This window comes from Salvia splendens, chromosome 2 (genome assembly GCF_004379255.2).
Source record: "Salvia splendens isolate huo1 chromosome 2, SspV2, whole genome shotgun sequence".
Lineage (NCBI taxonomy): Eukaryota > Viridiplantae > Streptophyta > Magnoliopsida > Lamiales > Lamiaceae > Salvia > Salvia splendens.
In genome coordinates this window covers 20,977,863-20,990,723 of record NC_056033.1, presented here as the reverse complement: position 1 = coordinate 20,990,723, position 12,861 = coordinate 20,977,863, and the positions used below count along the sequence as shown (strand labels likewise).

The 12,861-nt window shown below is 39.0% G+C and overlaps 3 protein-coding genes and 1 long non-coding RNA gene across 7 annotated transcripts; 2 read left to right on the top strand and 2 right to left on the bottom strand.

Annotated features, from left to right (window-relative positions):
- Positions 1-510: 510 nt before the first annotated feature.
- On the bottom strand, positions 511-1,406 carry LOC121791360. The gene is made up of 3 exons (XR_006048553.1): positions 1,268-1,406; positions 945-1,187; positions 511-839 (listed from the first exon to the last, which is right to left on the bottom strand). It is a non-coding gene; the product is annotated as an uncharacterized LOC121791360 (long non-coding RNA).
- Positions 611-1,666, top strand: LOC121791333. Of its 2 annotated transcripts, XM_042189327.1 has the most exons (5): positions 611-752; positions 826-895; positions 968-1,164; positions 1,237-1,309; positions 1,390-1,666. In XM_042189327.1, the coding sequence occupies exons 1-5, from the start codon at positions 663-665 to the stop codon at positions 1,545-1,547; spliced, it is 588 nt and encodes a 195-aa protein (XP_042045261.1). In that variant the 5' UTR covers positions 611-662; the 3' UTR covers positions 1,548-1,666. The 2 variants fall into 2 exon arrangements, with proteins under 2 accessions (XP_042045261.1, XP_042045259.1); XM_042189325.1 differs by having other exon boundaries at positions 968-1,309.
- Positions 1,667-1,892: 226 nt separating this feature from the next.
- Positions 1,893-5,826, bottom strand: LOC121791348. Of its 2 annotated transcripts, XR_006048552.1 has the most exons (7): positions 5,546-5,826; positions 5,399-5,433; positions 3,777-3,965; positions 2,815-2,865; positions 2,493-2,557; positions 2,013-2,332; positions 1,893-1,928 (listed from the first exon to the last, which is right to left on the bottom strand). XR_006048552.1 is itself a non-coding variant. In XM_042189330.1 (6 exons), exons 1-6 carry the CDS (start codon positions 5,611-5,613, stop codon positions 2,237-2,239), a joined length of 504 nt encoding a protein of 167 aa, XP_042045264.1. In that variant the 5' UTR covers positions 5,614-5,826; the 3' UTR covers positions 1,893-2,236. The 2 variants fall into 2 exon arrangements, 1 of the variants encoding a protein (XP_042045264.1); XM_042189330.1 differs by having other exon boundaries at positions 1,893-2,332.
- Positions 5,827-7,587: 1,761 nt separating this feature from the next.
- On the top strand, positions 7,588-12,852 carry LOC121791305. Of its 2 annotated transcripts, XR_006048510.1 has the most exons (7): positions 7,588-7,761; positions 7,855-7,953; positions 8,883-9,108; positions 10,214-10,305; positions 11,379-11,486; positions 12,304-12,515; positions 12,599-12,852. XR_006048510.1 is itself a non-coding variant. In XM_042189309.1 (6 exons), exons 1-6 carry the CDS (start codon positions 7,666-7,668, stop codon positions 12,463-12,465), a joined length of 783 nt encoding a protein of 260 aa, XP_042045243.1. In that variant the 5' UTR covers positions 7,588-7,665; the 3' UTR covers positions 12,466-12,852. The 2 variants fall into 2 exon arrangements, 1 of the variants encoding a protein (XP_042045243.1); XM_042189309.1 differs by having other exon boundaries at positions 12,304-12,852.
- The last annotated feature ends 9 nt before the right edge of the window (positions 12,853-12,861 follow it).

Below are 12,861 nucleotides of genomic sequence, written 5' to 3'. Positions count from 1 at the left end.
CTGAGCATGTTTTAAGAAATGTAATGGAAAATGGGTTGAAAAAGTTAGTGGAATGTGGGTCGCACTTTCAAATATTTGTTTTATAATAAAATGTGAATGAGAATGAGCTAGTGGAGTCCAATACAAAAAATGGGTAGGCAACATAAGAGATAAAATCCATCATCGATTTGGGCTCGTTCTAATATCATATTAGAAATGAGTCACTCACCCCTTTAAAAGGGCTCATAAAGAGGAGGATTATCCACCTTTGTATAGATGACATATGATTATTACCAAGTCAGAAATGGGACAAGATTTATAGAATATTTAACAAACTCTGTTATCAAAAGTAATCGTAATTAGATCAAATTATTTAGACCTCGTTGCTTGTTACCAGTTTGTTCATCACAAATAGTTTCCATCCTTACATATTTAAATCAAGAGAATTGAATGGGCCTTTGTAACCAAGTATGACAGCCCAATAATTTTTTTTGGATGTCTTGAAACAGAAAATCAGTGGCACTCATGCACTTAACCAATAATATGTGGATGATAGAGCTGCAGCCTTCATCTTCCTCCATGTTACTGTGAGCAGTATCCACATTCTCAAAATTTTACACCAAAACAAAAAGTTAGTTGAAAAATAGCAAAAGAAGCTTCTTATAAAAAACAATACAAGAAAAATGGCTACAACAGGAGGGTCCATTGCATCTTTCAGATGCCCATCTTCTTATTTGTGCCAGAAAAGCAGAGCTACCTCATCATCATCACAGGTATCAGTTCAAGATTTTCCCTATTGCATGCAAAGATCTTCAGTGATTAATTTTCTCGGCTTAACCTGTGCAGGTTGTGAGTGTAATCTGCCGACGAAGAAACACATGCTGTTTAGCAGTTCAAGAGCCATCTACATCCACAGGTAAGCAAGCTCATCCACAGATACTACAATAAATAGATTTTGGTCTTACATATATGGTGATTGTTAAATCAGTTGCTGCTGCTGAGACGAAGGAGGAGAAAGAGGCGGTGGAGGGTGCGAAGCCAAAGCCGAAGCCTAAGCGTGCAGAAAAGGCTCCGGCAAAGCCTCTTCCTGAGATGATGGAGGAGGATGTGATCCCTTCACTCAAAGCAACTCTTGCAGCCCAACAAGACATCTCCGAGCTCGAGCTTTCCTTCAGTGAGAACAAGGTAGGGGAAAAAGTGATTCCTCCCTGCATTTGTAAGTTGCTGATTCTTCATTTTGCTCTGTTTTTTTTACAGTTGGAAGGCTCTTTTGTGAAGAAGGAGATACCTTATTCATTCTGGGCATTTTTCCCAGATGGAACTCTCAATGGTATGTGAATGAAATTCCAGAAAATAAAATAATATATGTATGCTGACTGGGTTTGTGATATGCATTGTTATCAACTATAGGGCCAAAGGGTTTCTCCATATCCTCATATGGGAGAGGAGTTAGCACTGTAGAGCCATTTCTGGTTGATGAGAAGAAGCCTACATCAAAACATGTTGTCTTTTGGGTTGAGAAGCGTTTAGCTGCTCAAGGCATTATCCCTGTTTGGCAAAAGTGGTGATGCACCATTTTTTTTTAATGTAAATCAAATCTCTTACTTCCACTTATCAATTTTCTCACACCAAATGTTTTGCTCTTCTGTCTTAAAGGGTGACAAAATTTGAAATGTTTATCTTGAAATCAAGAGCTATAGATCCAACACCAAGAAACATTCATTCCAACTCTATCAATATAAATATACTACTATCCTTCTAAAAGGACACATTGATAGAGCTGCAAAGTCGAGCTCGTCTCTTGAGCAGTAGACACAATTCATCTAAGACAAACAGTCCGGGACTGAAACACGTTTACCTGTCGGATTATAAGCGCATGGACAGCAATGCCACCATTCATTTTACGCCCCAAATCATAGGAAAATAATTATATTCAAACCTAAGTGTCCCTTCCCAAGGAAGATGAAAATCATTTTATCGAATGTTAGATCAAAGCAAGTGCTACTGAACAAGACAAGACCTGATTGTCTTACTAGGTGAAATGTGGTCGTAAACGGACTTCAACAGAAATATAGCATCCTATGATACACGAGCAGGTAACAACACTGAGTCATCTTCGACATTGGAGCCAGGCGGATAGATTACATTGGAAGTGGGCGGCATGGCGTAAAGCACATACATCAAATCCTAGTCATACAGCTCAAGGATCAAATCCACCAAATGCAAAGTTAATTGCATATAGGTGGTGAGCAACTGATTAGGAGAAGGGACTTGCATTATCCATTGCCTGTCGGAGTTCATTTAAGAAATCTCCCTGCAACCCAGTAGAGATCCCACCAGTAGGCTGGATCAGCTGTGCATAAACCAAAACTTAATATCAGGAAGATATAACAAATGGCAAGCTTTTGCAGACTTCTTTGCGTAATTTTAACGCTTGTTTTTACCAATTTACTTATATTTCTAGTTTCTTGGCATTTTCATATTAGGAAACTGCATGAAGAAATAAACCGTACCAGGTGTGGAAGAATTGAGTGACCCCATGGCGCAGCACTCTTCCTTGCATACACAACTGGCCTCTCTGAAAAACACAAGAACACCATCAACACAAACCAAGTCACAGATCTCAAACAAAGACAAATCATTTTTGTCATCTTACATACAAAGATCCAAGTTTGGCGCATTATAAGACTGACATACTACTACTTTTCTAACACTAGTGTGACTGATTCAAGATGTACTTTACAATCGTTAGACATATTTATTCAATGAGAAGATGGGTGTACAATGAAATCCCTTTAAAACAAAGTCAAGCAATACCAATGTTGTTATGCTCACCAGATGAATCTTCTGGCAAAATGCTATGTGCATTCATGGCAGCTGTCCAACCTTCAAAACATAATACAACACTGAAATGCATTAACTCAGAAAATTTTCTAAACTTATTGCACCTAAGGAAACCCAAACAAAAGAAACAAAAATCAAATAAAATTATTTTACAACTTTATACTCCTAACACAACAGCGATTCATAAACACAAATGATAGAGCAAACTACATCATTCAATGCCATTGTGAATCTGTGATCAACACAAATGATAGAGCAAACTTCTAGGCACAGGCCAGTTTTCTATTATTTACTTCTCAGACTGCACAAGAAAGGGTTTAAATTCAAATAAAACTCCTCATTAAAAAATAGGCACATCAAATTGAAAATAATATGAGAACCCATATAATGTGTGAGCTAGACTGGTAGTGTAGTAAATCCAATCATGATTCAGCACATGAAGCTGCTATCAAAACTTTGACGTCATCAATGCTCATTTCTAATATATACTCCCTCCGTCCGTCCCATAAAATTATCCCATTTCCATTTACGGAAAATTATCCCACACTCATTACCCATATACATCAATTTATTTACAACTTATACCACTATGACCCACCATTAAATACTAACAAGTAACAATAATGTTGGTTCCACTATTTACTAACACTATTTTAACTACCCTTCTCCACATCTCTGTCACTTTACCAATTATGCATTAATTTCCATGCCTTCCCAAATGTCATTTTTTGGGACGGAGGGAGTATCATCTTTTTATATCAGAAAAGAGCTCAAGTTCTCACAAGATTAGATGACTAATTCTGTGCATCCATTGCATCAATCTTAAGCTTTACCTTGGAAGGGTGGAAGCAGGGTAGAGGGCATTAGTTCCTCTCTAAATCTACATAAGTGATCTCAAAGAAATACTAAACCAGTATATCAACTCCAAAAGAAAGGCAAATAATGAAACATACGGCTGTTCAGCAGCTGAGAAGCTTCACTGTTGCAACATCCCTGTAAAGGTATTAACTTTGCACGAAGACTTTCATTGGCACGAACATTGTAGCCTATATCCCCATGATCTGTGAGACCACCACCTTTGGTTGCACCAACTGGGTTCCTATCTACATCATTCGCATAGATGTTTGGCCGTTCTAGTCGATCTGCATTATTGACACAAAAAACAAGAGAACAGAGACAGGGTCATTAAAACAGCTCATCTACAAGACCCTTTAGGAATTTGTGAATGGGTGAGTTTTTAAACAATTGTTCACGTGGAATAATTTGGAGAGTATGATCAGCTTAACTACGAGATAAAACTTCTATTCATATCAATTGTAACCTAATGATGATTTGAAAATTCACAATTCAGCTTTTTTCTGGATTGACAAAATCGAGGGAAGCCAAAGTTATTTTAACTGACCACGTTCAGGTTCAGCCCAAGAATGCTGAAGCTGTGGAAGAAGAAGGATTGTTCTATGCAATTTTGGGATTATCACAAATACAAAAATTTCATAATGGTATGGTCTAGTCAGATACTTCATCAAGAGCCTCCCGTAAAAAAATTCGTCAACCAGCACATGTGGCAAAAACACACAGTCAGAAAGAGATATCTCTCTCTCTCTCTCTGTATCCAAAGGTTCCACATTTTCATTAAGATGTATGTACTACTCCCTTTGTCGAACCATTTTGCCATTTTTGAAGTGCCAACGATTTAAAGAACCATTTACCTTATTCCACTTTTAGTATGTGGACCCTACATTCATTCCATTAACTCTTTTCACTTGTTAAAACTATTAAATCTTGTCCCACATCGACTTGGTGACGATCCTAGCTCATCTATATAAGTGTGGATAATCCTCCCTCTTATAAGGCCTTTTAAGAGGTGAGTGGCTCATTTCTAATATGGTATCAGAGCGGGCCCAAGTTGATGATGGATTTATCTCTTTATTTCTTCTCTTGCCTACCCACGTGATGGAAGTTCGATGTGTCATTCCGACCCACAAGTGAGGGGGCGTGTTATAAGTGTGGATAACCCTCCCTCTTATAAGGCCTTTTAAGGGGTGAGTGACACAATCTATTATAAAACCAATACTATTAAAATAAGGTCTTATAAGGCCTTTTAAGGGGTGAGTGACTCATTTCTAATATCACTCACAATCTATTATAAAACTAATACTATTAAAATAAGTAAGGTCTTTTAAGGGTGAATGACCCATTTCTAATATCCGTCACTATCTATTATAAAACTAATACGAGTGAGTGACCCATTTCTAATATCACTCACAATCTATTATAAAACTAATACGGGTGAGTGACTCATTTATAATATTACTCACAATCTATTATAAATCTAATACTATTAAAAATGGGATCCACATTCCACTATCTTTTTTCTTTCACTTTGTTCACAAAGTCAAATAATTTCTTAAAATCTGTCCCGAGTCAAAATGACTCTTTAAAGTGCTAAAACTTTGAAAAGTAATCCACAAGTGAAGTCAATAGGAGAAACTAAATCGGAATCACAACTTGCCCAAACGGAAATCAGGAGAAAGCTATCAAGAAAACCTAATTTTTGCAGTTCGAATGAAATTACCTCCACCAGATTTACGCCTGCCAAGTGATCGGTTCCTGCATCCATCAATCAACCCGAATTTCTCACAAATCCAATTTTTAAACCCAGTTGGTAGCAAAAACAATAATTGGCAAGACCAAAATGTAAACATATAGTATAAAAAAATACCGTTGATTCGGAGGAGCGTATCGCTTGACGGTGGCAGCTGGAGCATCTAAACTAGGGTTTCCCAGCATTGTCGATTGATTTTACACTTCACGCCACCACCGCCAACGAAATCACCGCGGCGGTAGCTGAAATCACCAAAGTCCAAGTTGCTAATTATTCAAAAAATTTGACTCCGGGAATGCAGATTGATCCACAGGAAATTGTTCCGACAAATTTATTTTGCAGTTTCGAGAAAGAGAGAGAACAAATTTGGTAAGACCATCAGCGGTGGGGCGCGCCTTATGGCGCCACGTCATTATTTTTATCCTCCCCCTTCTCCACCTGCAGTGGGCGCCCTAAGGCGCGCCCTATGACGCGCCACATCATCATTTTGTTGTTTTGTTTAATTAATTTAACTGTTTTCAAATAACACGTAACGAGTAAAAAAACGATTAAATAACAAGCGGCGAAGTTTTAATAATAAAAAAAATTACACCATTCAACTAAAAAAAGAAAAAAACTAAGTCGGGCCAATTCCCAATTTCCTACGCAACTCATCGAGTAATGCACAGAGATACTCGGCTTGTTCGGGGTCGGTGCACTTCTTGAGGGCCTTGTGCGTCTGCAACATCGTCCTTGCCATCGACGCTGTAGCTAACGACGCAAACGCGGTGGCCGTCTGCGTCGGGAGCTCATCCGGGTCCGGAACAGGGGATGCAGCGGTCGACGATGACGTCGCGGTCGCCTTCCCCTTGGCCTTCGCAGCCTTGATGCCGGGAGGACGCCGGGAGGACACCGGTGTGCCGGAACTCCCTTCATCCACGTACGTCCGGTTGAGGTCAACCGGGTTAGTGCCGCTGCCGCTGCTCGTGTAGTCACCAGCTTCGGTGACCTTCGTCCTCTTCGGCGCACCAGTGTGCAGAATTCCACCTTGGAACTTCTGCTTCTCCCTCAAGAGCGCCCAGATGGCTTCGTGCTTGAACTCGCCGAACATCGACCGGTACGACAACATCGCTTTAGAGCGCACGTCGTGCACGCTCTCGCCGCTCCCTTGTGACCGCGCGCACTTCTCGAACTCCGCCGAGTACAAGTTCACTTGCTTCTTGATTTGATTCCAGTGCCTGCGGAGTTGCTCACTCTTGCGCTTGTACGCGGTCGGCGGCTTGACCGAATTGTAGAGGTCCGCGATGCGCTCCCAGTACGCGGTCTGTCTCTGGTTGTTGGCGAATATCGGATCTTCCGATATATCTACCCAACACCGGGCCAAAGTGAGAGTTTCGTCGTCGGTGTAGTTCGTACGACCGGGGGCGTACTCATCGCAGTCACCGGGAGACGGCAACTTCTGCGCCTGCTGTCGGTTCCGCTTCGCCTTCCCCTTGGCGGCACCGGTAGCTGCGGGGGCGGGATAGGCCGATGCGGTTGGGCGGTGCGGCAACGGCTCTATATCAGACAACCCATACGATTCCGTACTGAAATCGGGATCGTAATGGGTGTTGTCGCCGAACGAACGATAATCGCCGGGTTCTGTACCCGGCCAATGCGCCTCTCCGCTAAACGTAGGGCTATTGGGGCTTGAATCCATCTCGTAGTAATTATGTAAATGTAAGTTTCGAAGATGAAATCGTGTGAAATGAAATGTTACAAATGAACGCTATTTATAAAAAAACGAAACCGCGTGCCATCGTCCGCGGCCTTCACAATAGGGCGGACGATGTCGCGGACGATGGCCATCGTCCGCGACCATCGTCCGAGACGTCCGCAATGGAGCGGACGATGGCGCGGACGATGGCCATCATCCGCGGTTTAAGTCGCGCCCGAAGCATAGGCCGCGACTATCGTCCGCGGCCTATGCCACACACCCACAGTGGGGGCGGACGATGAATGGCGCGGACGATGCGTGCCATCGGGCGTGCCATCGTCCGCCCATTGCGGATGGCCTAAGCAGATTTCTACGCTAATTCATTTGTTATTTTCAGCCACGCGCCTCTCCGGAGCGTGTTTACCACGACATTACTTCTTCTAATTTTCCCAGATGCCCCTCAAGTTTTATTTTATTAAATATTTGACATTCAAATTGAGCTTGAATTTCACAATCAAAAAACTTGAATTGATGTTGGCTTGGGTATCAGAGGCAGACTATAATGGCGGGAGAGGGTGAGGAGAAACAGCTACGAAACCATCGCCCTTCTTTGAAAACTCCTCCTTCCTTCTGTAATTACCCAAACTGGAAGAGCAAGGTAAAGTATTGCAGCGATTTCAATCGATCATAAATCCGTTTATTTGTGTAATTTTGTGTATTAGACTTTTTGGTTATGGTGATGATGTTGTAGCTTCGGGAGAATTGCTTCAGAAGAGTTCGGGAGGATCGATCTCGGTTGCTCTGGAAATTGAGGCTACCCGACGTTAAGAGCCAATCTTCCAACGATAAGGTTTTCTTTCTCTCTCTCTCTCTCAAATTGTTGTTGATGGAAACTTGAATTGTTTTCATCTTTTCTCTCTTTTTCATAAGTGTAAGTCAGTGTGCGTATAGTAAATCACTAGAAGTGATGATCAAGGATTAATGTATCTAGATGAGTTTTTTTGTATTAGAAAAAATTAGATGAATGTTTGAGCTTACTGATGCTGCTAAGTTGACAGAAATATGTCTCAAGGACACACTGACACTCATGGTGTTGTTTCATCGTAAAAGACACGACTTAGTATGTCAATGGCAGGCAAACATAATGTGCAGGGACTTCAATCCTGATTAGGATCAAAGTTTTTGAACTTTGTGGAAGTAATTTTTTAGTTAAACCGACTGTTACTCATGGTGAACCAGTTGAAGGGTGGGGATGACTAGTGGTTAAAACTATGAAAGGACTGAAGGTGGGAGAACATAGTAGTGATCAAAGCATTAAAGGAGGTGACAGGAAAAAATAATGTGCAGCTACTAATGCAGACATATTATTTAGAATTCACGGTCCACCTGCCTTTCGCTACACATCAGTGAGCCTCTAAAAACTCGTTGTCATAAATGCTACTAGGCTCGCTCACAATGTGGCAGATTGTAGAAGTCAAGCTCATAAAGAGCAGGCAGGCATCTTTGTTGTTTTGGTCAGTGTTTTGCTTAAGAACTTTGTCAACTTGGATCTGATAAATGCACAATAAGAGATACTGGGACAAGGATTAAAGAATGGTGGAGGGGGGCGGGTCGGGACATAAGAATTTCCGCTTTGATGAGAAGTCATGTGGTGGAATCTTGTTCTCATTGTCAGGCCACCAGATGTTTTAGTGATTTCATTCTTTTCCAGTGTATTATAGTATTTATTTTATTTTCTCTTCTGCATTCAGTTAAACACTATTATGATTTTGGATGCAGGATCTCATCAATTCAAGCCTTCAAGGCATAGTGTCTGATGAACTAAGAAAAATTAAGGGATCATCACTCGATGAAAGTTCAGTTCCAACATGTTGTAGTGCTACTGATGACATGATATGGGAATATGATGGTCTTCAGACAGCTTATGCAGGCGACTGCGAAGAGATTCTGTTAGAAATGCAAAGAATATTCTATGAGGATCTTGGACGAGGAGAAATTAGAAAAGGTGTAATACCCTCTCTCCTTTTGTGATTAAGAATGCATTATTTGTGTTAGTTTTGATCATATTATGGATTATGGATTTGTGATGTTTCGCCAATAGAATATCCTGTGTGTGTGTTTGTTTGTGTGTGTGTGTGTAGGAAGTGGTTCAGATAAAAAAAAGTTGTATTGTGAGAACTCTAGGCCTGAACTCTATAGAGTAACTGCACTGAATTCAACACTCAGCAAATGTAACAAATTACTGAGTATAGACCAGTTGCTTAAATTGCTATTTAGGTTAAATTCAATGCAAGGGTTCTCACAACCCTTACAATTATTGTTATCAATTGCACATGGGCCACACATGGGTCTCCACCGGAATTTCCCCGAGATAGGTGGGGGCGAGATCCCAGGGAGAGGGCGGGCGACCTAGGGCGACTTTTTTTCTTTATATATAAAAAGTGACTTTTCTGACACTCTTTCCCCTAGGTTATGTTTTGTTCTTTCTAGGTGGCTTTTTGTTTTCTGCGTAGGTGACTTTATATTACATACGTGACTTTACATCTCTTTTATGTGCCCTTGGTGACTTTATATCTCTTATTTTGATTTTAAAATTATTGATTTGAAATTGCAATCTGCAATTTTTAAGTTTTAATTTATAGTAATTAGTACATCATATTTATTTTGTTTTATTTATAGTAATGTTAATTAGGGATAGATATATACATAATTTGGCTGTTACTGGACCCCGGTGCGATCCGTGCTCCTAAAAACACTGCTCACAATAAGAAGTTTTAATTTGACTATTTGATCAAAATGAAAGTATGTATAAGTAAGTTTTTCTCTGTCTTCATCTTCCTTTCTATTTTAATGCTAAATTAAAGTGAAGTATTACCAGAATGACTGATTGTCTGTTCCGTGGGGTAGATTAGATATTGAGACTTGAAGATCTCTTAATTTTGACCAAGTTTATATTTTAACATAAAATCACTATGCATAACATTAGAGTGCGACTTTATCTGTACTTAACATGATTAACAATAATCTCAAAATGGGTGCATATTAAACAATCTATGTGGAAAAATTGCCTCCTCTTTACGGGCCTTATATTGATTTTTAGATCTCTGCAGAGCCTGAAAATTTGATCACGACATGGGAGGATGAGGAAGACGAATATTTGGCTCGTGAAGTGTATGATCACATGCAGCTAAAAAGTGATCAGGTATGATCCGTTTGCAATTAAGTCTCCTACTACTTGCTCAGCAAGGATGTTCATTGCTAATTGTCTAACTCTGTGAAAAAGGACCTTGTTTAGTTAAACTGATAAACATGCATCATCCTTTTCTCGAACAAAAAATGAAGAATTTCTGCATACAACTTTTTGGAAGAATGCTTGCCAGTGCTAAATCTGATTCTGTACCTATAAATTCCATATGAAATCTAGGTAATATCAGAAGGTGTTGGAAAAAGTTGGCTTTGCAGCAATTTTGGATTAACATTCTCCTCTCTAAAGAATATTAGAAAGACAAATGGGGGTTGTGCTTTACATATGAAATAGCCAATTTTTAGCTCTTAACAAACGATGGTTGAAATCAGGTTTATAGAAATTATTGTTAAACAGTCTTTGTTTTATCAATGTTTCATCTGCTAGGTTAAAATGATTAGTGTTCTTCGTAGTTGCAACTTTCCATGGTTGGATCACATTTTGGTAGTAGCATAACTGGAGCTGCTTATTGTATATGTTATGACAGTATGGTGTTGAACTGTTACCAACTTAACCTTAATAGCAACTTTTAAGTTCACGTTAGATGGTTCGCCTAGATACCTATAGAACATATTGAGTTTCATCCAGCCCTTTATCATGATATTCTAGGAATCTGGCTTCTCAACTGCGGAGGTGGTCTGATTCTCTACTTTCTTTCTATCGTTGGGTAAGTTGAGAGGGAATGCACCTTATGAAATTGATGCCGCTAGTTTGAATCATATCCACCCTGCATAAGCACTGAACAAGCTTGATTTCTGTCCCAGACCCATTTTGCATCCAGATTTGTTTTTGGTGAACAGTCAAGTGTGTTAAGTATGATTAACTGGTGGCAATTAAGTAATTACATGATAATTATGCTATTGTGGTTGGTAGAACACAATTTTAAATCTCATATCCATGTAATTGCAATTGCACTACTTTTTTGTTGAAGAGTCACGGTTGTGAATTGACAGGTTTACAAAGTATTTTGTTCTATTGTCTCTACCCCAGTGAAGCATGGCACTCCTTAACGTTCTTGATTTGCCATATAGGTTACACAGGAGGTTTGGTGTCCCATCTGCAAACAAGGGAACCTACAGGAAAATAGCCATCATATATATTGCAGTTGTTGCAAATTCGAACTAAAAAGAGACCATGAGGTACCTTTCTCTCTCTCTCTCTCAATGGTGATCTGAGAGGGAGAAATGTGAGTTTGAATAGAGGAGTTAGATAGGAAGCTTACTTGCAAGTAGGGGTGAGCAAAATACTTAAAAACTAACCAAACTGAAATTCAAAATTCTGTTTGGTTTTTTCCAGTTTAGTTCAGTTAAATTTTTTGGCAAATTTCCGTCGGTCCGGATATATAAAATCCAAAAAACCAAATTTCTTTTTAATTTTATATGCATATAATATATTACTAAAAGCAAACTCTATTCATGTTGATTTATATTAATAAATGTAATAATATTTAGATATTATAAATGTTGTAATTGTTTGGATATGTTAATTAGTTGATACGATATACTCCCTCTCCCTCTGTCTCATGCTACTTGCACATTTCATTTTTGGACTGTCCCGAACTATCTGCACTATTTCTATTTTAAATAAAAAAGTATGGTATTTAATTAAGATATTATAGTTAGTTAGTGTGTCCCTTGTTAAATGTTGTTTTATTACACTTAAAATTCTAATTTAATTACACTAATTACTCGTGTTCAAATTTACGCTGTCAAAGTGAAAAATTGGAGTAGCATGGGGCGGAGGGAGTATATTTTTTTTTAATTATAGAAAAATATAATTTTGGGTTTTTAAGGTTTTTTTTGGATATATTATGCACTTTCTATGTTTCGGGTTTAGTTTTATAGTTTAGATTTTGGATTTTTGGAATTATTGAATATAATTATTCAATTTCGGTTTTCTGGATAATTCGGTCCGGTTTTTATTTTCACAAAATTAAAGTATATTCCGTGATCTTAGGTTGATCTGAACTTGTTAAAGCTGAGGCTGGGTGAAGCTCACATAGAGCATCTTGTTAAGGGATGCAGACTGAAACCTGAGTTCTGCGTAGAAACTAAGTTTCAACTGACTGCAATATACATCAAGTGTGTAGGATGCGACACATTTGATATTGTGCTATAACCGGTCACCTTACAACGAGGCCAGGGAGACGATGTGTAGCCAATTCCCAGGTAAAGGAAATCTACTAAGGTTGCATTTGGTAATAATTATTGCTTTATGCTGCCATTTTTCTTGAAAGAATGCTTTATTGCAGAAACAAGTTTTATTTTATATCTTCTGTGAGGATTCTAGCTTCTTGAGGAATGTTTAGAGCATACATACACCATACCAGTCACCTGTATATGTTAAATATGGCATCTTGTTTCAGATCGTTCAAAATGAAATTCTTGCATTTTCCTCAATGTGCATTTCCTCATAATCCACAAGTAAGTGTTTGGCTCGTTGTAAATCCACAGATAATTGATGATATTTTATTTATTTTCTTTAAATTTGTAACAATGGTGTAAAGGAATGAAT

Bases quoted from the DNA above. Each gene is read 5' to 3' on its own strand.
- LOC121791333 (XM_042189325.1), top strand. From the start codon at position 663: ATGGCTACAACAGGAGGGTCCATTGCATCTTTCAGATGCCCATCTTCT. The intron at 753-825 runs GTATCAGTTCAA...TAACCTGTGCAG, and splicing joins CTACCTCATCATCATCACAG to GTTGTGAGTGTAATCTGCCG. The intron at 896-967 runs GTAAGCAAGCTC...TTGTTAAATCAG, and splicing joins AGAGCCATCTACATCCACAG to TTGCTGCTGCTGAGACGAAG.
- LOC121791348 (XM_042189330.1), bottom strand. From the start codon at position 5,613: ATGCTGGGAAACCCTAGTTTAGATGCTCCAGCTGCCACCGTCAAGCGA. The intron at 5,434-5,545 runs GTATTTTTTTAT...TGATGGATGCAG, and splicing joins TACGCTCCTCCGAATCAACG to GAACCGATCACTTGGCAGGC. The intron at 3,966-5,398 runs GTAATTTCATTC...TCAATAATGCAG, and splicing joins CAGGCGTAAATCTGGTGGAG to ATCGACTAGAACGGCCAAAC.
- LOC121791305 (XM_042189309.1), top strand. From the start codon at position 7,666: ATGGCGGGAGAGGGTGAGGAGAAACAGCTACGAAACCATCGCCCTTCT. The intron at 7,762-7,854 runs GTAAAGTATTGC...ATGATGTTGTAG, and splicing joins ACCCAAACTGGAAGAGCAAG to CTTCGGGAGAATTGCTTCAG. The intron at 7,954-8,882 runs GTTTTCTTTCTC...TTTTGGATGCAG, and splicing joins GCCAATCTTCCAACGATAAG to GATCTCATCAATTCAAGCCT.